The 21,868-nt window shown below is 47.8% G+C and overlaps 1 protein-coding gene across 1 annotated transcript in view; it reads left to right on the top strand.

Moving 5' to 3' along the window:
* AMOTL1 (angiomotin like 1) overlaps positions 1-21,868 on the top strand; it is a 60,244-nt gene that overhangs the window by 3,880 nt on the left and 34,496 nt on the right. Inside the window, exons 2-3 of the mRNA XM_086739629.1 lie at positions 7,411-7,554; positions 9,997-10,876. Coding sequence (XP_086595755.1) covers positions 7,411-7,554; positions 9,997-10,876 — 1,024 coding nt within the window. The remainder of the gene's footprint in view (positions 1-7,410; positions 7,555-9,996; positions 10,877-21,868) is intronic.

Below are 21,868 nucleotides of genomic sequence, written 5' to 3'. Positions count from 1 at the left end.
AGGTAATGGCTTCATGCTGTCGGCTGTTACCATGATTTTCCCTCTTCTAAATCTGAGCTCAGCCATCTGGGAGCAGGAACTAAAGGCAATTATCTTGTTAGCCTTTCTGTGTATAATACCTTTATTACATTTCTACCTTTTAAAAGTGGCTGAATATAAATTGCGTGTAATGATTTAAGAACAGAAGGCGCATAATTTTAATATATATTCTAGTGGGAAGAAGGTTTAATTTCTTTTTCCTTTAGACGTGACATTTAAGAATAATGCAAAGGCTCCGCTCCGTGTAGGGTTATCATGAGCAGTTCTTCACATGGATCGAATGAAACACTGTGGATCCTTAGCCTATGGTTTGTTGCCTGTATTAAAGAAAAATGCAAAAGCTCTAGAAATGTGAAGATCCATACGATAGAGTTCAATGCCTGCATTTTCAGTTAGAGAGTACTGTACAGTCTTTGTACTATTTTTGTTCTGTCCTTATCCCAGGCTCCTTTGTACGCTGCAAGTTTGTGGGAATGACTCAGGGAGAAAGCTATTTAACCTAAAGGACACCACTGGCAAAAAAAAATAGATGGATAAAGAGCGATGTCAGTGACTGCAAGTGGGAACCGAGAAGAATATTTGTGTGTGTCTGAGGAAGGGGATTCTGATACCTCCTCCAAGTGGGGGAAAAAAATTTCCTCTTCTTCGGATGGTGTTTATTCATTTCAAGAAGGGAGTTTTATAGTATGGTTGCTTGAAGTAACAAGGAACTAGACTGAATGATCCACAGTCCTAGGTTCTATTTCACTTCTGGTTAATTAATGGAAGGGCTTAAATATCCAAGTGACACGGATCGTGCTAGTGCTTTTCTGTAACGTGATCTATTTTAAAGGCAGTAAGTACAGCAAAGTTAATCATAGCTTGAACTCCTGCTTTGTGAGTGTCTTGTCTGTATGTTGTAGCTGGTTGATTTATGATATTTTTTTTTTCCCCCAGTGGAAAAAAAAAATCCTTCCCTAAGAATTTGCATGATGAATTTTTATCCTGGAGTTTTTTTTATGGCATGGAAATCAGAATTTACAGGGTAGTGAAAATGTCTGCAGACTCTTCGCTGTGCTGACAAGCGACGCGGCTGTAAGAGAAGCGTCGTATCACTCGCGAGCTCCATGTCACCCTTTGTATTTCACTCTTTTACCAAGAGTTTCTTCCCTTCCTTTTGGCTCTGAATAATACTTACCCTTTTATCTTGGAGCAGCAGTGCTGACATGAGTCGTCATTGTGCCACTGGCTCTTTAATCAGTGTAGAAATTTCAATTATTGATTCAATTCTTTGAATAAATTTAGGCTGACTGCGTGTTGTAGACTCATTGTTATAACTGCGGAGGCAGATGTGTAGCTCATAATGTACAGAGGCCTTGAAAATGCACATATTTGTACAAAGCCTAGCACAGCCACCTAAGGAATATGCATCCCTTCCTCCGTCGGGTTGGTGCCCAGGTAACTGCTCGGCGCCTGGACCTGCAGTGAAAATACTCTGCCTGCATCCTGCCTCTCCTCATGGGTTAGCTTGGGAAGGGGGGAAAAAAACCAGTGGATTATTCTAAAATTATAAAACTTGTAAGCATCCAAGATGAAAGAGCTGTGATGGGCACCGTTTGCCCCCACACGCCCACGCATCTGATTTCCATTGGGAAGGCGGGCAGACACGGGCATCCGTGGGGGATCTCCCAGGCAGGCTTGGCTACGCGCTTTCCGGTATCCATCTGATCTCATGCCAGGTTCGGGAGCCGCTTTCAAGGCGCCTTTGCTTTCCTCGTAGCTTTTTTGCTCGTCCGCTTTGTTTTTTGCTGAGGGGAAGTGTATATGAAAATAAGCGCGTGGGGCTAAAGTTTCCCAGAAAGCGTTCATCCCTGTAGGCAGTTAGATTTGGATGTGTTAGCACGATTCCTGGGGAGGGATGGGGTTTGGCTGCCTCCATCGCCTTTTCTCGTTAGTCTTGCTAGTGCTTTCTTGGACGAGGCGCTTTTTGGAGAGTAAAATGATGATGTCTGAGCTGGAAGGCTCCAGGAGCTCTTCTCGAGCAAGGGAATAGCACAGTGTGGATCCCAGAGCTAGTACTGAGATGAGGATTTCTTTCCTCGGAGCAGGGAGCTGTGGAGGGGGAGCTTGGTCCGGTGAATCCTGCCAGGCACAGGGGTGAGGCTTCTCCCGGCTCAGATGCGGTAGATCCGCGGCTTTCATGTGGGAAACAAGAGGTGCTGCTCGTTACATGGGTTGGATTTCAGTCCTGCAAGATGTTGCTCTGCTCCCGTGAAAGTACTCTTGGTGCTGCTTGTTCGGTCCTCGCGGGGCTCGGGAGCCCTGGCAGCGGATGTGAGGTTCCCAAGCAGAATTATGGGGTGGGGGGGTGAGTTGGCCACCCTAGAAGTGACCTGGGAAACCTGCACATCAACCGAGGAGCTGCTGATGGGAAACAAGCACCAACGTGTGTCTGAACCCCTGCTCTTCGTCGGAGCTGGGGCTGCAAAGGAGTCCCGGTGCCACTGGAGAGGAGCTGCTGGTGGTACCAAGAGTATCCTTTGCAACGCTGTTGGAAGTGGCGTCTCCTTTTCGTGGGTCAACCAAGAAACAAGACAGGCAAGTTAATTTTTTTTCTGAGCCCAACGAAACTCAAACCTGCCTTCCAGCCTTGGGAGAGCAGCACAGGTGTGTGGCTGGGGTACGGTGATGTCCCCTCTCAAATCTGGGCTGATGCTTAGGAGAGAAAGTGAGGTTCACGGGCCGGGATGCACACGGGGTGTCCAGCCTCGATGGAGGGTCCCTGCAACCTGTTAGAGGGTCTGATGGGTCCACCGTGGGGAATTCATGGCACGACCTTTGGGCAGCCCCTGGGACCCTGGAGTGCTTCAAACATCCTTCCGTTATTTCCCTTAAATTATTATTTTCCTTTCTTGTTGATGTGAGATTTTTATGCAGTGACAGAGCAGGGAAAATGTTTTAAATGTGGAATAAGGTATTTATACTCCTTTCTGGCTTGGCTGTGAGACAGAGGGATAGATGTGGGCTTGGAAACGATGTCATTTCTGTTCTGTCATTTTTGGACCTCCCTTACAAACCGTGGCAGAGTTTATAGGAAAGTGTAAAGCCGCCTTACTTACTTTTCATTTCAGATGATTGCTTTGGATGGTATTTGAAACGTCTCGGTCTCTTTCAAACCACTCGTTCAGGTACAAATTGGGAGAGGATTTTTTTGGAGGACAACTCTGTGTTTTTGCTTGGCTGGGTGGCTTTTGGGTGGCAGAGGAGGAGCTGTGTGTGCTGCAGAGCGGTACCTGGGCAGGCAGTGGGATGCGATGCGGAAACTCATCACCTGGGCGTTGCCTCGAGGTGCTGCCTCTAAATAGCAGCAAACTGTCTGTGCTCAACAGGCTTTTTTTGGTCTTCTACTAAAAACAAGAGTAGTAGTACAATCTGGCTGTAAGAAAATAATCATCTCTGACTATTTTTTTGAGGAGGAAATTTGCTTCTTGAGGTTGCTGTTATTGCTCTAAAACTGTGGCTTTCCTGTAATGTCACAGCAGTGAGCTTCCTACGAGGTTTTGCTTTAGATCCTTTTCAAAACCAGACTGAAACCACATCAGAAAAAGGAAACATTTAAGTGTTGCTCTTCTGTCTCTGGATCCTTGCTGACTGTCTGGTGTTAATCTTAGCAAATGATTCATTGAAATAGTTCTGAATCTTCAAATGAATTGCAGTGCTGTGTAGTAACCCTCCAGGATAATACATCTGCTTCTGTATGGTGTAATGTGTATTTATATATTGAAAAAAAAAAAAAGAAAACAAACAAATTGATGTCAGGCAATCACTCAGATGTGGGAGAGTCAGTAGTGGTGCAGCAATGAAGGCATGGAGCAGCTGCCCAGTTCAGCAAGGACTGAACTGGGCTGGAAATGTAGTTGTGTCCTACAGAGTTGGCTATAAGAGACACCAGATAGATGGCAATTGAAGGGGTGATGTCTACAGACTGGGTTTTGCTGGGGCAAAGGGGGCTGGGCTGGCTTTGGGAGGGGGAGAGGAGGAGGCACAGCACAGCTGGTAGCTGACCGTGGACACCTACAGAGGGATGGGGTCGGCTCTTCTCGGCAGTGACAAAATGTGAGGCAGCAGCCATGGTTTGTGGCTTGGGAGGTTTGGGCTGGATGTGGGTAAAAAGCCCTTTCCTGAGGACACATCCTTGGTGATCTCCATCCTAGGTTGCCCTCAACCAGCTATGGCCCCTGGGCACTGCTGCCCTTACACAAGGATTCAGTTTTAGAGGTGGAAATTGCTTTTTTGGATGAGCATTGTAGAAGAACGGGGAGGTTTGGGGAAGGAGCAGGTGCCCGACTGTCTGCAGAGCTGGGCGTAGCAAACCCTTTCCCCCTGGAGAGGGGGGTTGGGATTTGAGAGGCTCCAGTAATAGCGAGGAGGGAAAGAATAAAGGCTCGTGCCTTGCTCCGAATGGCTTGTGAAGTTTCACTAAGCTTTCAGGTGTTGTGTTATCGCCTGTAATCTGCATTGTGGCCATGTGCCAGTCAGTGATCTTTCAGCAACTGTTATCTGTTGTACACATAAACTGACTTTCTGCGCCAGTTACGGCTGACATTTTATGAAAACCTACCGTGAATGAACATAAAACATCGTTACATCATTTTAACATCATAAAACATCATTCCATTGTTTTATGATGGTAAAACATCAACATGGGTACAGCAAAGTGCAACAATGCGTGCCCAGGTCAGAGCTACTTTCAACTCCAGTATAACAGAGATTGGAATCTGAGCAGTTTGGCAGACACTGGGATTTGCTGTTTCTGATTTTAGTACAATATTCTTTTGCCGTGACCACAGCCCCCAAAAACAAGTGGTTAGGTGAGAATTTATCCTCTTATTACACAAAAAAACCAAGTCCCTATTTTCCGTTTTGCATCTTGGAAAATTTGAAACCATGGCCAAGGGTGCCTACAGACTCAAACCATGGAAGGCGAGCGAACAATTTTACTAACAGTTTATTTCTTTTAAATTCTGTTTGGTGAGTGGTGACGCCGAGCTGGTAGTTGCTGCCTGTTCAGGTCACCTAATGCTTGAAACCTTCTGACTTCCTTCGGTGTGTAGATTTTCTTTGTCTTACCCCAGTCCACTTTTTATTTGTAAAACAAGCCTGGGCTCAAAACTCCCTTGTTACATACAGAATTCCCGATTCCAAGGCAAGACCGTGTGTGTGGAGCAGCAGCAAAGGGTGTCTGTAATGTTATTCTGCACCTGAATAGAGCAATAATGTTGGAAATTGTGGTTCTTGAGATTTTTGTTGGGTCTATATCAGCATCAGCACAAATTTCAGACCAGTCTACCATGCTCATTTTCACAAACATATTTGGCTTAGATCTACTCAAGTGAGCAATCTTTCCCTCTTGCTCTCTAAATATAGATAACTGCCATGCACATTCATGCGTACTGTGAATGGTAAAGTGATGAATTCATTAACATGTCGCAGAAATGCCTGTTGCCTCTCCTCTGGGCATGGAAGAAAATAGTATCTGCATCTTCATGCCTGTAGAGAGGACAGGCTGTACCCTGACCCCCAGTACCCCGCTGCTGCCTTGTTCTGTGCAGGGGCACGGGGTTAGCGATGATCTGTGCATAAGGAGGAGAGCAAAGCAACCTTGCCGTGTGATGTATGCCAGTGAGCACGCAGTTAGCCGAGCGCAAACCAAGCGGTCAGGGTTAATAAGTCCAGATCATCCATGAATTATGGTTTTTCTTGCAGAGCTCGTGGTCCCTGTGCTCATGGGCTTCCTGCCCCACTGGGATGGATGGATGGATGCTCCACTGGTGCCACTGTAAGCCCTCCACCCCCTGCTCAAGCAATCCCTCTGCAGTGGCCAGTGCTGGAGGTCGATGGCCATTCCCTTAGTCTAAAACCCATGGCAAGCGTTGGTGTAAATGTTGAGTAATTCTGCTGCGTCCCCACTGCACCAGGGGGATGCTCATCTCCAGGGTTTGGACCTCAAAGAGCCTTCTATTTACAAAAATGAGGTAGTACTCAGAAAAATAAGTAGGAAGTGGAAAATCGTAGAATCATAGAACAGGCCAGGTTGGAAGGGACCTCAAAAGATCATCTGGTCCAGCCTTTTGTGGGAAGGGGAGCCTACATGAGATTTTCTAGTGTCCTGTCCAGTTGCAGCTAGAAAATCAGCAGTGATGGGGACTCTACCGTGTCATTGAGGAGGTTGTTCCAGTGAATTGTTGTTCTCACTGTAAAAAATTTGTTTCTTCTGTCAAGATAAAACCTCTTTCAGTGCAACTTGCACCTGTTGCCCCTTATCTTCTCCATATAGCTTCTTGTGAAGAGAGAGCTTCTGTCCTCTTTGCAGCTGCACTTTAAGTACTGGAACACTGTGATGAGGTTCCCCCTCTGATACTTCTACAGGGAGAAAAGCTCTAACTCCTTCAGTTTTTCCTCATAGGACAGGTTAGGTTCTACAGCCCCTTGATCATCTTTGTGGCCCTCATTTGGACCTTCTCCAGCCTGTCTCTGTCTTTCTTGAATTGTGGGGTCAAGCCAGTGTCACTCCTGTCTTAACACTGCTGTGATGCATTTTGTATGAGCTTGTTAAAACAGGCACGGCTGGAGAAAGCCACCCTTGAGAGCAGATTAAGGATGAGCCTGCCAGAAGAACTTGTTCCTGCTCACTGCTTTTGGAAGGGGCTGGGAGACTAGTCCAGCCATCGATGTCTGTGGGTGCTGGAGTTGGGGCGTGCGACTCCTGTGCGGTCGGTCTGCCGGACACGTTCCCATGGCCCTCCAGCTACATCCTCTCCTTACCATATTATGAACATCTGGACAAAGTGATTTATAAACTCTCTCCCTTGATAGCATTGACTGTATTTTATGTCTCAGTAATTTTCTGTGTTACTGAACGATTATTCATGAGCGGATTTTGTGGTAAAGCCTTTCCCAGACTTTAGCCTTATTGAGCGTGTGCCTGGGTCCTCGCCTATCCTTCTTTCCTTCTTTTTACCCACTCCTGCTTTCAGTTTTATGCTGTTGGCTTAATGTCCCAGGGCTGTGCCTTGATTTGTGAACTTGTCACTGTCAGCTCTTACAAGCTGGGATGTGTCAGCCTTACTTTGTAGCTGGACTGGGGACATTGAAAGCCAGGCTGGGTCGGTGCATGGAATGTGACTTGGTGGCTGCCTCTTGTTCCTCAGAGCAAATGTGTTATTTGTGTGGTGAGGACAGCAGAGGTGGTTGGCTCAGTGGCCTTAGCAGGGCTTCTCAGGTACCTAACCATGCTCAAGAAAGCTTTTTGGACTTCTGTCGTAAGTCATGGCTTTATATTGTGTCATTAAAGTGATTTAATTACCGACATCCCTTTCTTCTTTCTTGCAGGCTCCACATCTGTTTGTTACAAGCCTACCAGCCCAGTTCAGGTACTGGAAGACGGTGGCTTTCTTTACCAGGATCACCAGTTCGTTGGGAGGCATGAAGTTTCTCCTCTAACAGCTGAAGCAATCAGTGCCAAAGAAAAAGCTGGTAAGTGGGTGGCCACACTTCCATACAAACCCACTGCATTTACTTCCAGGTTTTTCCCAAAGCATAAATTGAGCAGTTTAGAGCATTTACAAATAATATTTGCAGAGTTGAAGGCCAGCTTCTCATCCTCGGTAGAGTCAGAGGAGAGTCGCCTTTGACTTGAGTGTTATGACTCACCAACATTTGTCACCTGTGCTTGTGGAGAACACAACGTTTCCACTTGTCCTTCAGGACATGGTTGCTCTTCACTGCACAGCTGGACCCAGGTCCATAGCTTTTTGCTGATGGAGCGGAACTGTGGATACCCTGTGGAAGGCTCACTGTGGTCAATCCTGTTGGACCTCAGCAGGAGGCAACTGAAGTACTTCTCCCAGATGTAAGGATGCTGACAGATGTCTAGTGCAGGGGTGAAACTGTAGTGTATGATGAAGAGCTGCCTTGACAATGTAGCATTGGCTTTTTCTGCTTTCTCTAGGCTTATCTCAGGCATAGTCTAACAACCTAGGCTGTGAATTTTCTGGTATGTTAGGGAGATTTTATAGCATGTTTTCAAAAATGTCCAGTATGCCGAGGCTTCTGTGTGTTGCGGTAACACAAATGGAGCAGTAAGAGTTTGCTGTAGCTGTGGGGGCACGTGAAGTAGACGGATACTTGGCTGTTGTGCAGTGAGGTAGATGGAGATACGTGTGTCTGTGTATCTTAGTGGCCCAAAGACCGGGCTGGGGAGCTGACAGACCCTCTGGAAGCTGGTGGCCTGGCTGCAATCCCAGTGAGTCAGGCTGGCAGGCAGATAATGTTGTCTCAGGGAAAGCAAGAGAGGTGTATCTCATAGGGCAGGCATGAGTGAAATGTCCTGGGAATCTTCTGTCTCCCTTGAGCTCCACAATCGTCTTTAAGCCTTTATCACAAAAAAGTTAGTGGAAATTACCTATTCTCGTAGTCAAGAGTGGAAGGCTTTTCTTCCCCTCAGACATCCAAGTTGTATTTGAGTTATCCCACAGCATGTGTAGTAACTGATGAAACCTCAGGGAAATACCAGACCTCGAGAGAAAGTTTACTTTTTAACTACTTTCAAATGTCAAAAAAATGAATGTGAGTCCTTCTGACGAACTCCTTTGAGAATTGGAAACAGCAGGAGAGAGAGAGAAAGTTGCCAAGAATGACCTCAGAAAACTGAACTGGAAACAACACCTCCTTCTTGCCTAGGACATGGGAGGACTCTGTCCAGAGCAGGGGGCTTATTCTCACTTTTGTCCACACTGGGCTCTTTCAGGAGCACCCCTCTGGGCTCAGACACTCTTCAGGCAGATGTCTTGCACTGCTTTTAGGGTGAGTGTGGGAGGAGGGCTCCAGGAGTGGGGAATCCTGTCCTCCCAGCCATGGTAATATGCCATTCGATGCTTAGCTCCAGGCAAGCTCCGCTGTGTATATGGTGCAAAAATGGTACTGTTGCCTCTAAATTACTGCAGTAGCCTGTGTTAGGGTTGTGTAGCTGATCCATCTGTGCTCTTTTTAAAATGCTGACATTACATCTATAACTGTAATGCCTTCCTTGTACTCACCCAGCAAAATTACAACAGTTAGTGTTGGCTCCCTTAGAAATAACATTATTGGCCAGAAGGGAAATTGCTGTTTTAGGGGAAGATGCCAGAGCACAGATTCCTCTTTAATTACACTTTTAGAACCCTTTTATTTTCACCGTCGATTCAGAGGTTTTTTGTGACACATTCTGCATTCTATTTTATCATGGCAAGCAGTGCACTTCAGAGGGGATTTGGTTCATCTAACTTTGGCCATCAAAAATACAGCATCTTGTTTCATATCACCAGGCAGGCTGCCTATGTAAGCCATGCAAGGCATCTCCAGATGGGGAGGTCAAACCCTGGAACAGGCTTCCTAAAGAGGTGGTTGATGCCCCAAGCCTGTCAATGCTTGAGGTATTTGGACAGTGCCCTCAATAACATGCTTTAGCTTTTGATCAGCCCTGAGTTGGTCAGGCAGTTGGAGTAGATTATCATTGTAGGTCCCTTCCAACTGAAATATTCTGTTCTGTTCTGCTCTACTCTACTCTATTCTGTTTGTATTTTTGAAAAGACCAAATTTCCCTGTGGCATCACCTGTCCCTCTGTTGACTTGCGAGGAGGTGCATGGTTATGAGGCACATGGAGTATTATGGAGGGGAAGGCTGGAGAGGGGATGGGGATGTATTTTTAGGGGTCCTTGCAGACAGAATTAGGGATGAGCTGGGATGGAGGAATGTGCAGGGAGCAGTGCCCTGCCTCCTTTGGCTGCTTTCAGCCATGTCTCTGGCAGCGCACTGCCCTTGGGGCGCGTCCTGGGCACTGGCTCACAGCCGTGGGGTGTAGCAGGGGAAAAAAAATGGGGGAGATCAAACCTCTTGGGCAGCAGAGCTAATGGCCACCTCTCTCTCTCCCTGCCCAGCCGAGGAGGCCCTCTGCACCCTACGCCCACCCAGCTTCCGCCGGGTCCCAGAGGCGGAGATGCGAGGGGCGGAGGAGGTGGCAGCCGGCACCGTCCTGCAGCGCCTGATCCAGGAGCGGCTGAGGTATGGCAACCCCAGCGAGAACATGAACCTGCTGGCCATACAGCACCAGACGACGGGCAGCGCCGGCCCCTCCAACAGCACTGCCAGCACTCTCTCTTCCGCAGAAAACCTCGCGCCCGAAGAGCCGCCAATGGTCCAGCCGTCGGGGCGGCAGGAACCGCAGGGGCAGGAGCACCAAGGGGACGGTGCTGCCATGGAGAAGCAGCCCCGGGCCCCGCAGCCCCCGCACGGCACCGAGGAGCTCCCCACCTATGAGGAGGCCAAGGCCCAGTCTCAGTTTTTCCGAGGCCAGCCGCTGGCCACTGCTGCCACGCCGGGTTTTTATGGCGCATCCGGACAGAAGTCCAGGACAGAGGGGAGGCCGACGGTGAATCGGGCCAACAGCGGGCAGGCGCATAAGGACGAGGCACTGAAGGAGCTGAAGCAGGGCCACGTCCGCTCGCTGAGCGAGAGGATCATGCAGCTCTCGCTGGAGAGGAACGGGGCCAAGCAGCACCCCCCGGCCCCAGGGAGCGGGAAGGGCTTCAAGGCAGCCCCGCCGCCCGGCAAAGCCACGGATCCCCGGGGCCCGCCGCCGGAGTACCCCTACAAAGGCAAGGCGGCGGCCCCCAGCAGCAAAACGCAGGAGCATGGGCTCTTCTATGGCGAGCAGCCGGCGCAGGACGTCCTCAAGGCCTCGTACGCCGCCCCCCAGCCTGCCCGGGCGGAGGTGGCCCTCGTCCGCTACCAGCCACCTCCCGAGTATGGGGTTAGCAGGTAATCGCCGTCGGGGGGGATGGCTTTGCCAGAGGGGCCTGATCCTGCCCTTGCTGGAGAAGCTGGCTTCTGTGGGGCTTGGGCCTCGTGTAAACGTGGCTCCTGTGAGCTTCAGCCTGAGGCACGTGGCAGGGGCATCACAGCTCCAAGATGGCACCCGTGTCTCTGAGAGGGCTGTATAAAGCATATATGCCACTTGTGCCCTACTTAAATCTTCCCAAGAGAGCTCACGTGGGGCTTTCACGGTACTGGGCCCCTCATGCCGGGCCTTCCCACAAGCAGGGGTTTATTCCAAGCGCATTAAAAATAATCCAGAGCATTTACTCGCTGCGAGCTGATCCCTGTGAGCAGTGCGGGTCCTGCCCAGAGCCCAGGCAGGTCTGCTGCCTTCAGAGGCGAGCCCGTGCGTTGAGGGCTCCCTTTTCTTTGCTGTGCCTAAATACAAGTGTTTCTCTGTCTTATCCCTATCTCTTTGACTGCCCAGACAGTATTTTGCTGGATTTGGAAGGCAGGTGTTGTCTGGTGGTGTTGTGGGTGGTTTTCATTTTGTAAGCTGCCTCATTAGGTCTTTTCTGACCTCAGAGTCCCCAGAGGTTTTGACAGCATCGACTTAAGTTGCATGCGCTTATTTTGCCACAGCGCAGGCACAGAGAAAAGATGATGCAGCTGACCCAGCTCTTCCTTTCCAAAATTTGTAAGGCATGAAATCAGGGGTTGAGTGCTCTGCCTTTTGGTGTTTGCAAAAGTGACAGGTTTTGTGTCAAGATGGGGAGGAACTTGGCGCATAGCTTTGATGAATATTTCAAGGCAGCTGTGACAAGCAGAGGCCCTGCGCTGAGTGCCTCTGGCCTTCCTCCAGCTATGCATGTGTTTTGATTACCAGCCTACCACTGTGCGACGTTTGTGCAATTTTTTTTCAGACCAAGATGATATTTTTAAGAGCTCAGTGAAAATCTCTGTTTATGCTAAGAAACAGCTATACAAACTCCAGGGCAACAGGGTTGAGGTGGGGCTGTGCTCTGCCACAGCCGTTCGTGGTGCTAACAAACATCTCCAGCACCAAGCAGATTCATCCCCACAGAAAAGGAGCTGATTTGGGTTTTTTTTTATTCTTGGAAAATGCTGATTCCGTACCCACAGAGTCTGTTCTGCTGAGTCCGTGTAAGTGAGCAGACCTGGGTGCTGCATGCAGTGCTGCAGCTAACTGGGAACGGCACTGGTGTTGATTGGAAAACCCTTTGCGACTGGTTTCAAAACCTTGTCCAGGTGCCTGACCAGCAAGGTTAATGCTGAGAAACCTCTTGGTTTCAGTGCAACCTTCCACACTGTCAGTGCAGGCCAGCCCACAGCCCTATCCCAAGGTGCTGCTGAATCACTCCCGAAGCTGTGAGTAGAGACCCCTTGACGGTGGTCATTTCTCATTCCTGGTAAAGCAGCATGGTTTAACCCCCAAATCACACTGCAAAGGGGATGCCTGCTACCCCTGTGTACTGTTTTCTTTGCATGACGGTGGAGAAATGTCCCTCCTGGCAGGTTCAGGGGCGCCAGTGGGATGTGTTGTGCAGCAGAGGACTGGCAGCATGGCAGAGCAGAGCCGCTGCTGTCTGCAGACTTATTACAAATTTTTGAGTGGTGTCTTTCTTGCAGCTCAGCAAGGGTCTGAATACCTCTCTGCATATATTCCTGCTGGCTACTCCAGCATGCATTCCCGGGAATAGGTTAGGAGGTTGGCATAGCTGGGGGATGTTTCACCGCAGCTAGGTTTGGTCTAAGGCATATGGTCTCTCTTGTGGTTCCTCTAAGGCAATTCTGGGTCCTGGTGTACAGACAGGAATTTTCCGGTCCTTCTTAGCTCCTTTCACATGGTGCCTGGATTTTGGGGGATGTTTCCTGCGTACATGTTCCTGCTGTGTACATTTCAGGTGGTAATTAGCACTAGCAAGACAGTTGCTCACTTGCAGACTGTATCTTGTGCTGTGGCTTTGCACCGTGCCAGCGGCTGGGGGGACATTTGGCTGTGCAGGAGATGTCAGACAGCAAGCCTCTGGATCTCAGCAGAGGAGTGATCCTCATCCTCATTTCAGGCTTCTTTCAATGTTATTTTTTGATAGAGGAATGTCAACCTTTCATTTTGCTTGGGAGCGCTGAAATATTCCCCGCTGGCATTATCTGGATTTGTTCTTAATTGATGTGAACTGATTTGGTTTCTTGTCCTGTGCCGTATCCCACCTTATAACTGGGCCCATGGGCTGCAGGACCCCCTTGTGGTTCTCTTACCCAGGAAGGTTTGAGTGACAAAAGCTTTTAGGAAGTGGCTGTAATCCCTGTGTGCTCATCACTTGCCATTTCTCTGTCTGCAGCAGCTGTGTTCTGGTGCATCCCTGCGCACATCTTGGGCTGTGTCTCAGGGTGGGCTTGCCCAGGTCTGGAATGAGTGTGGTTAAAATGCAATTTCACAAAATGTTCCCTGCCCCAAATATTCCTTTTTGTGGAGGGGGTTAAGTCAGGTTACCTTTCCGGGGATGTCAGCCCCATCTTTGCTAGAGGACTTGTCTGGGAGGCAGCCCCTGAGCGCTGCTGGGGGAGAGCTGGGGGCTGTGTTACATTGCTGGGTTGCTCTCAACTGCAAATCTTCCTGTGCCTCTGCTCCTCCTCGCTGCTTCTCCCCTTACCTGCGCTCTGGGGAGGCTCACAGCCAGCCGTCTGACTGGGATGGAGGACCTTGATAAGAGAGGTCGAGGTAGGGAACTGCCCAGTTTCATAAGGCTGATGGAAGAGTAGAGTTTGGACAGGCTCTTTTTTCTGTTAGAGGAGGAACTGAGGTGAGAAATTCCAGCTTTCATCTCACCAGGAGGGCCTGGGAAAGAAGCTAATGGAAACAGAGCTTTGCCCGTGGTCAAATGGGAATCTCATATATCCCAGCATCTCCTTCCCTTTGTCCTGGCCATATCTGTTCCCCAGCCCAGCCATCCTGTTGTCCTCTGGACCAAGACTGTGCAAAAGGATTTTGCCCTCCAGAAAAGAGAGAAGCACAGAGCTGCATTGATCCGGAGGAAACACCCACAGATACCAGGGATGGAAAAGACCTGTAAGGTCACCGATCCCTCACTGCCCTCGAGTCCTTGTGTGATGAGGGAAATGTGACTGGAAATCCACAAATACTGACAGGGAGCTGTTGAAGGAGATGGGATAAGTGCAGCTGCTGTTTAACTTGCTTTTTTGGTTTGGCCTTTTTTTTTTTTTTTGTGGCTGGTTTTAAAGGGAACATTGCCTTTATAATCACTGTGGTGAAATCTCACAACTTTACTGTAAATTTCAAAATATTTGATATTGTCCTGAAAACCTCCTAGAGCCATATGATGCTGTGATAATCTCAGCATTTATATAAATTAGACTTGGTGACCTCTGTTTTATGGACATCACAATTGCAGAGCAGAGCTTGAACCCTGACACTTAAAAGGCAAAAAAACCCAGAAGGCAAATAAAAAGGAACCAATATTCATTCCTGTTTTAAAATATCAGTATTTTAAAGCCAGTTGCTGATGCTTGGGGCCCTGACTCATGACTTCTGAATGCTTTAAGTTGGCCAAGTGCAATAATCTTTAGAAAACCTTTCCTTTCCTAGATGTGCAGCTATTCCTGAATGGTGTCTTTGCCAATTTTCTTTAGGTGCATGCTCAGAGAGTAACATCTTGTCAGGTAAAAGGACTTGGAAAGAATCTTATTTGGTCTTTTGCACAACGGTGTGAATTAATTCCAGTTTGCAAAACATTCAGTCCTGGTGTTTATAATGCTCTCCGTCTGGAGAATCCATCACAGCCTTTACAGACTTGTTCCACTAGCTAATTGCCATCTCTGGCACAGATCTGCATCTTCGTTTTAGCCTGTGTTTTCTAGTTACCAGTTGGGATTTTGCAATATCTCTGTCAGATACAGTGATGTATCTGACTGTGCTATCGGTCCTTTAATGCGTTTAACAGATGGAGCCTGGAGCCCCATAATTGTTTCACTGTTGTCAGAACCCCTTTTTTGGCTGTGGAAAGCCAACCTGGACACGGTTGCAGTACCAGCTGAACCAGAGGCTAATCAGATATTATATCACCTCTGCAATGCGACTCAGTGTTCCTCGTTTATGTAGCTCATTAACACGTGCTGTTTCAGACGTTGGCACCCCAGGAGCTCCCCATCCAGCTTGTTATCCAGTCAGGCATGTGAGGGTAATCACATAGCATTTCCCAGCCGTTTACTGTAGCTTGCTGTGTTTATTCCTGGGGAGATGAGCTTGGACCTGCTCAAGTGCATATTATTTTTCCGTGCCCTGCTTAAGCAGTGATCCGCATCGCTCCATGCAATGAATCCTCTTCATTACTCCCAGTGGCCCTTGTCACATCCTGGTGTCTTTTATTCAGAATGATTTCTTTCTCCACACTGTTAATAAAAAGTGTGTATAATGCAAATGAAGCCTTGAACTGGAAACATCACTGCTTTGTGAGGGGACTCCATTCGTGGTTACATGCAGAAGTTAATCATGCGGGCACCTTTTAATTCTGATTTAATCCATGCATTTTAAAAGGCAGCATGCAACTAAAGAAGAAATTTGGGCTGTTTTTAAAGATATCCCAGTTTTTTATTTGTTTCATACAATTCCACCCTGCCTGGATGTAGAAGCCTATATTTAACTGCTGGAATAGTGGGTGGCTTCTCTGGTTATTTGTGTATTAACCCTGCCCCCATTACCACTGTTTTCAGACAACTTGTTGGTATTTATTCATTCAACCTCATGTCTGTGGCCTTTGAGGGGACTACAAGGAGCTCCTTTACCTCCCGGAGACACCTCAGGCAGGCGGGCGTGCTGGCAGTGTGGCCCAGCCGAGGGATGTCACTGCCAAGCTGCCTTCTGCTGGTGTTTCTTTGTGAGGATGGCCCAAGCGCAAGAGTGGGTCAGAGACCGCGCTTCCAGCTGACGTGGATGCCGGCAGCCCTGCAGAAGAGCTTTGTATCCTCTCCTGGTCTAATCTGCCTTTTGTTAAAATAAATGGAAGAGAAATTAAGCTGTTCACATAGCTTGGATGATGCCCATGTCCTTTCTCCTTACTCGTGTTATTATCCTGGTTGGTTCCTCTAGGAACGCAGAGGTTGAGGAGGCACCTTTTCCTTTCCTGAAAATCAGCTGGGCTTTAGAAAAAGAATATTTATTCTGAGTGTGGATTGTGTGAAGAATACGATATCCTCTCCCTCTTTTAACTATGGAGGATATGTTTAATACAGCATATGTGTATTTTCAGACGATAATTTTTCCCTGCAAATCTTGATGTAATCAGCCCCTGAGAAGCCAAGCCACCTCTTTCCAGCACTAACAAACAAACATCACTAACAAAATAGTGAAATTTGGAAATGTGAGTCCAAGTCTGCAGAATGGTTTTTGAACTAAACCTTTGTGTTTAAACGATGCTGCAACTGTTGCTGATTCCATACACCAGATGCCATGAGGGCTGCATCTTAGCTATGGAAAGTCTTCTCCCATTTCTGGTTTTATCAGCATTTAATGATGGGTCTATAATAGTGCATCGTGACCATCAGATTGGGCTTACTGACTTTCCTAGAATCCTGTATTTTTCCCGCATGATGACAGCACTGATTCCTCTGTGTTGTTCACAGCTGCAAAGAGTAGCATTTGAAGTCTGCTTCATGACTGCAGAAATCATAGCTGAAGTCAGGTAGACACTCTGAGGATAGTACCCAGACTCAAAGCTCCCGATCAATGGACAAGAATAAGCACCTTTCACACAGTTTTTACTCTCCTTGTAAGGTTAAAGCCTAAGGAACTTCAAAAATCTGCACCCCAGAAATGGCTCTTTACTGACTCAGCTGGAGCATCCACAGTAGATGTGTGAAGTTGTGAGATGAAGTCCCTTGGGAGAGTCTTCAAGAGATGAAGTAGATCAGTCTGCCCTAGGGGCAGAGGAAGGCAAAGCATTCAGAGAAAGATGAGCTAAATAGATTAGAGGAGGACATTTTAATTATGGATGTAAATGCTATGGTGTGCTGGAAACAAAAACCTTCCTCCACTGGCCACTCTTCATCCCCACATAGAGGAGAGCTGCGCTGTACTTGTAGCAGGGCAGTGGTGAACTTTCCAGAACATTTACAGACATTTTCATTTCATTAGTTCCTTATATGGCCCTACTTTATTGAGCAATAGCTCTTCTGCATTTACGATTTCCTGGTGGTCAACAGTAAGTGGACTTCATCATTAATTGTCCTTTCAGGGTATCTTATTCCTTCATAAAGCTATGAATTCCCCCGCAGATTCCTTTATATTGGTCATTCATGCTCCTAGGGGTTCCAGTATAGGAGGTGTATGAAGACCATGCCAAAATCTGGGGGCTTGGGTGGCCTTGCTGAATTCTGCAGTGCAGTCTGGTGACCCTGGCATGCCTTTGAAAGGCTCGCTGCCTGCATGGTGCTCCCTGTTCTAAAAGCTAGTTTCCTTAGTTTTTTCTTTTTTTTTTTTTTTTTCTTCTTTGCATTGCATTGCAGAAGTGTATAGGAGCTCTACTTCTGAAGTAATGTAAACAGAAAAATATGTTTTCAATAGAAATGTAGCTACAGTGTTGCAGAGCAATCCAAAAGTCATAATGTCCCACAGTTTCATATTTCTAAGAAGGATGATTTTTGATGAAAATGTGTTTGGCTGGAAGATTTTTAACCTACTCTAATGCAGAGTAAGATCAACATTTAAAATACAGTAGAAGCATTTTGAAAATGTCATTCTTCACTAAGTCTGAAGGAGCTCAGGATAATCCTGATTGCTTCGTTCCTCTGGAGCTTTACGTGAACGGTTGGATGTGAACTAAGCCGATGTTATAACTCTCCTATTTCTACAAATGTCGATTTGTTAGTATGAATCGTTGTGTTGATTTTATTGCATATGCACTTGGGATTTTGCAGTAGGCTTAGTCAGAATTAAATTGGGACAGATTAAGCAAGTAAAAGGAAAGTCAGAAACATGTTCATTATGTTGAACAGACGCGCTTCAAGAGATGTAATGTTGGTTTTGCCGGTTTAGTTTCCAAGCTGGAAAACACTTTGGAGAATCTCTCCTATGGCCTCTGCTATTGAGACTCTGCTGCCTGGCTGCTGCTGCAGGGTGTAAATCTTCAGTAGCTGAACAAGTGGTTTGTAGTTCAAGAAAATGGAGATCCCGGAGAGCTCTCCTCCCTCTGCAGTGTAAAGGTAGACAGACCAAAGTGCATGAGAAAAGGTTAAATGGATGGGAGGCTGAGATTTCCCAAAAGTACAGTGTCAGGAGTTCCTGCAAGTGTTTAAAGGATGTGTCTATGACCAAAGAATGTGCTGCTTCATTGTGAAAAAGAAAAATTGCTATATCTCCACTGATTTAGATAATAATTTAGTTTATTAATCTAAGCTATTCCCATAAAGACGTGAGAAAATCTGTACCTGCAGCAAATCTGTGTTGTGATAGTGGTATAACTGTGTAGAGATAGCTGAGCTTTTACTTGCATAAAATCAGCTGTGGCCTTTATTTTGGTAAAGACAAACTCACACTTAGCTCAATTAATTGCTGTAGTAAAACACACAAGTGCAGGCTGGCTGCGTTTACACACACTTGTGGAGCATCTTTTGCATTATGAGTGACATCCATTGCTCCCCCGCTTGTGATGTTCTTTATTGTTCAGATTTTCAAGCAAAAAAATATTCCAGTTCTGTGAAGGGCAGGGGGTCCCTTGTTGGTACACACTGCACCAAAAGAAAAGGGCGCTGTGGGGCTGATGTGCCCATGATGGGCTACTCTTGCAATTTGCAGAGCAACTCAGCGCTGGGCTTGCTGGCTTGCATGGCCTCACCAGGTACTGTTAGGAGACTTGATTTTGGTCTCAGGAAGGTAAAACTAATCCCCGAGGTTAGTGTGACCCCCTAGGGCATCCTGCTGTGGGGTCCCAGCAGCAGGCCGAAGTGGTGAGGCTGGAGAGGCTGTAAACTCCAAAGGCTGGTGAGCAGGGAGCAGCATCTTAACCCAATGCCAGTGTCCCAGAGCTCTGGGGCTACCTTGGGCCCACCACTTTAGGAGGATTTCAGGGGAAGTTTTGACTGCTGCTTTTTGCAGCCCTGGCCTTTGCTGAGCACTGTCTGAAGGCCACAGTGCAGATACACCAGCCAGAAAGTGAGTTTCGGGGTGAGAGTGCACGCTCCTTTCCTTTCTAATGACAAATGCAGGAGAGCAAGGCAGCCTAACATCCTGAATTAAAATGATACAGTCCCTGTTGGAATACCTGCCGTCCTGCTAAGGCGATGTCTAGCACCAGAGCAAATCACTGCAGTCAGTACAGGGAAGGAGCTGTGGTAGCATCCTCTCCTCTGGCGGAGTGGGATGATTTTTGGCTCCAGTTAGTGTGGCATTTGGTGAGGGGTGTTTTTGTGTAGCCGCTGCAGTTTCCTTTTTCCTGTTTCTCTCTGCTGATGCATTTCTGCTATGGTGTGCACTGTGCAGGCACAGGGATGGATTAGCGGGGCCAGCATGGGCAGAACCCATCTCATGACCAATACTATTTAATATCTTTATCAATGACATGGACAGTGGGATAGAATGCATCCTCAGAAAGTTTGCTGATGACACCAAGCTGTGTGGTGCCGTCGACACACTGGTGGGGAGGGATGCCATCCAGAGGGACCTTCACAGGCTGGAGAGATGGACCCGTGCCAACCTCGTGAAGTTCAACCAGGCCGAGTGCAAGGTCCTGCATCTGGGTCGTGGCAATCCCAAGCACAGATACAGACTGGGTGGAGAATGGATCGAGAGAAGCCCTGAGGAGAGGGACTTGGGAGTGCTGGTGGACGAGAAGCTCAACATGAGCTGGCAATGTGCTCTTGCAGCCCAGAAGGCCAACCGCATCCTGGGCTGCATCAAGAGGAGTGTGACAGCAGGTCGAGGGAGGTGATTCTCCCCCTCTGCTCTGCTCTGGTGAGACCCCACCTGGAGTACTGTGTCCAGCTCTGGGGACCTCAATGTAAGAAGCATATGGACCAGTTGGAGAGGGTCCGGAGGAAGGCCACAAAGATGATCAGAGGGCTGGAGCACCTTTCCTATGAGGACAGGCTGAGAGAGTTGGGGCTGTTCAGCCTGGAGAAGAGAAGGCTCCAGGAAGACCTTGTTGCAACCTTCAGTACCTAAAGGGGACTTATAAGAAAGAGAGAGAGACATTTTACCAGAGTCTGTGGTGATAGGACAAGGGGTAACAGTTTTAAACTAACAGACAGTAGGTTTAGATTTTATTTATGGAGTTGTTTGGGTTTTTTTATCATGCAGATAGTGAGACACTGGAACAGGTTGCCCAGAGAAGTTGTGGAGGCCTTATCCCTGGAAGTGTTCAAGCTCAGGGTGGATAGGACTTTGAGCAACCTGGTCTAGTGAAAGATGTCCCTGCTAATGGCAGGGAGGTTGGCCTGGATGATCTTTAAAGGTCCCTTCCAACTCAAACCATTCTATGATTCTATGAATTACAGTATGTTTTGTGGGCCATATGTGAAGTATCACACAGCATCTTCTTGCCTTCCTGTCCTCTGGAAACTTTTATTCACTTTCAGTAGATGTTTAGCTCCTCAGTCATTAGGCTGCACCTCTGTTGGAGAAGTCAAATGCCTGGGGCTGAGAGCAAACACTCCTGGCCCTGGGAGCTGCCTGTGGGGAATGGCCTCTCCACTGTGCTCCTAAGCTACCTCCAAAGTAAACATCTACTTTACCAGAGGAGACACAGCCGTAGGGTATGTCCATGCTGTGCAGGTGAGAGCCACCTCAAGGCCAAGGTGAGCTCAGCATAGACTTTCCCGATGCCAGCTGCACAAAGCTTGGCTGGGATCTTCCTCCTGAGGACGCCAAGATTGGACCAGCATCTGTGCTGCTGGGCAGGTTAGCAGTGTGCTTGTGTTTGGGAATGGGCTCATCGCTGGTGTACGCTCCATTCCAGTACCTTTCTGTGCCATGCCATGATGAATGTCTCAGGCAAAGCACGAGAGCCAGGATGGGAGTGCAGAGCTGTGTGTGCGCTGCATCTAGGGGGCTGCAGAGGCCCTGTTTGCTTTTCCTCTGGTTTGGACAGAGGATACAGCTGAATTGCTGGCTTCCCTTGTCATTGTGTGGCTTGGTGGGGACAAACTTGTCAGTGCAGCGCTGTTTGCTTCTAGGGCTGAGCTTTAAAATTGCCTTCGCTTTTCATCTTTTTCTGCTGTGGTTGAAGGCAGTGGTGGGTTATTGTCAGTAGAATTAGGCCAATGCTGAGAGCTTTTGAAAACCCTGCTTTGAGAAGCTGTGTAGGTGCTGAAGACAACGGTAATCATATTTGTTATGTATTTATATAGTGCAAAATAAGCTGTCCAAAAAATAGCATTCATGGATCTTTGAGGCCAAGTGGGGTAAATACTGTTCGTTAGGTCTCCTGCCTCGTGTAGGGTACAGAAATAAAGGCAGCAATAGCTACAGCAAGCCTAATAGCTTATGGTTAACCTAAAACACAACTTTCAGAAGGTGCTTGATTGTAGATTTCAAGCGGTGTCCAGCAGCCAGCTTGTTTTCCAGCCAAGCTGGGCTCTGACACAGATGTCCCACATGGTCTGGGTTGAGTTTCTTAGACAAGTGCGGTGTAGAAATTTCACAACTTTGGCGTCTGGGCTGAGGAGTGGCTGAGTCTGTGCGCAGCAAGGCTCTGCGTGGGGCCGCTCACCCTGGCTGAGGCTCCGAGGCTGCCCATGTGGTGGATGGAGGGATGGAGATGGGTCCCGTACAGATAAGCTTTGAGATGCTCCCTCTCTGAATTTCCCCCTTTTGAAACAAGGGCAGTCTCCCTTATCAAGCTCACAGGGCTGAAATGAAGGACAGAAGTGAGGGATTCCAGTCCCACCTACCCACCAGCCAGAGCATTACCCTCACTGCGAAGATGTCTTCCTGGGTTATCCTCTAGCCATTGCAAATCGTGA

Source organism: Chlamydotis macqueenii, chromosome 1, assembly GCF_036417535.1.
Source record: "Chlamydotis macqueenii isolate bChlMac1 chromosome 1, bChlMac1.mat, whole genome shotgun sequence".
NCBI lineage: Eukaryota > Metazoa > Chordata > Aves > Otidiformes > Otididae > Chlamydotis > Chlamydotis macqueenii.
Note: the sequence above shows the minus strand (reverse complement) of the source record. Positions and strands in the feature narration are given on the sequence as shown.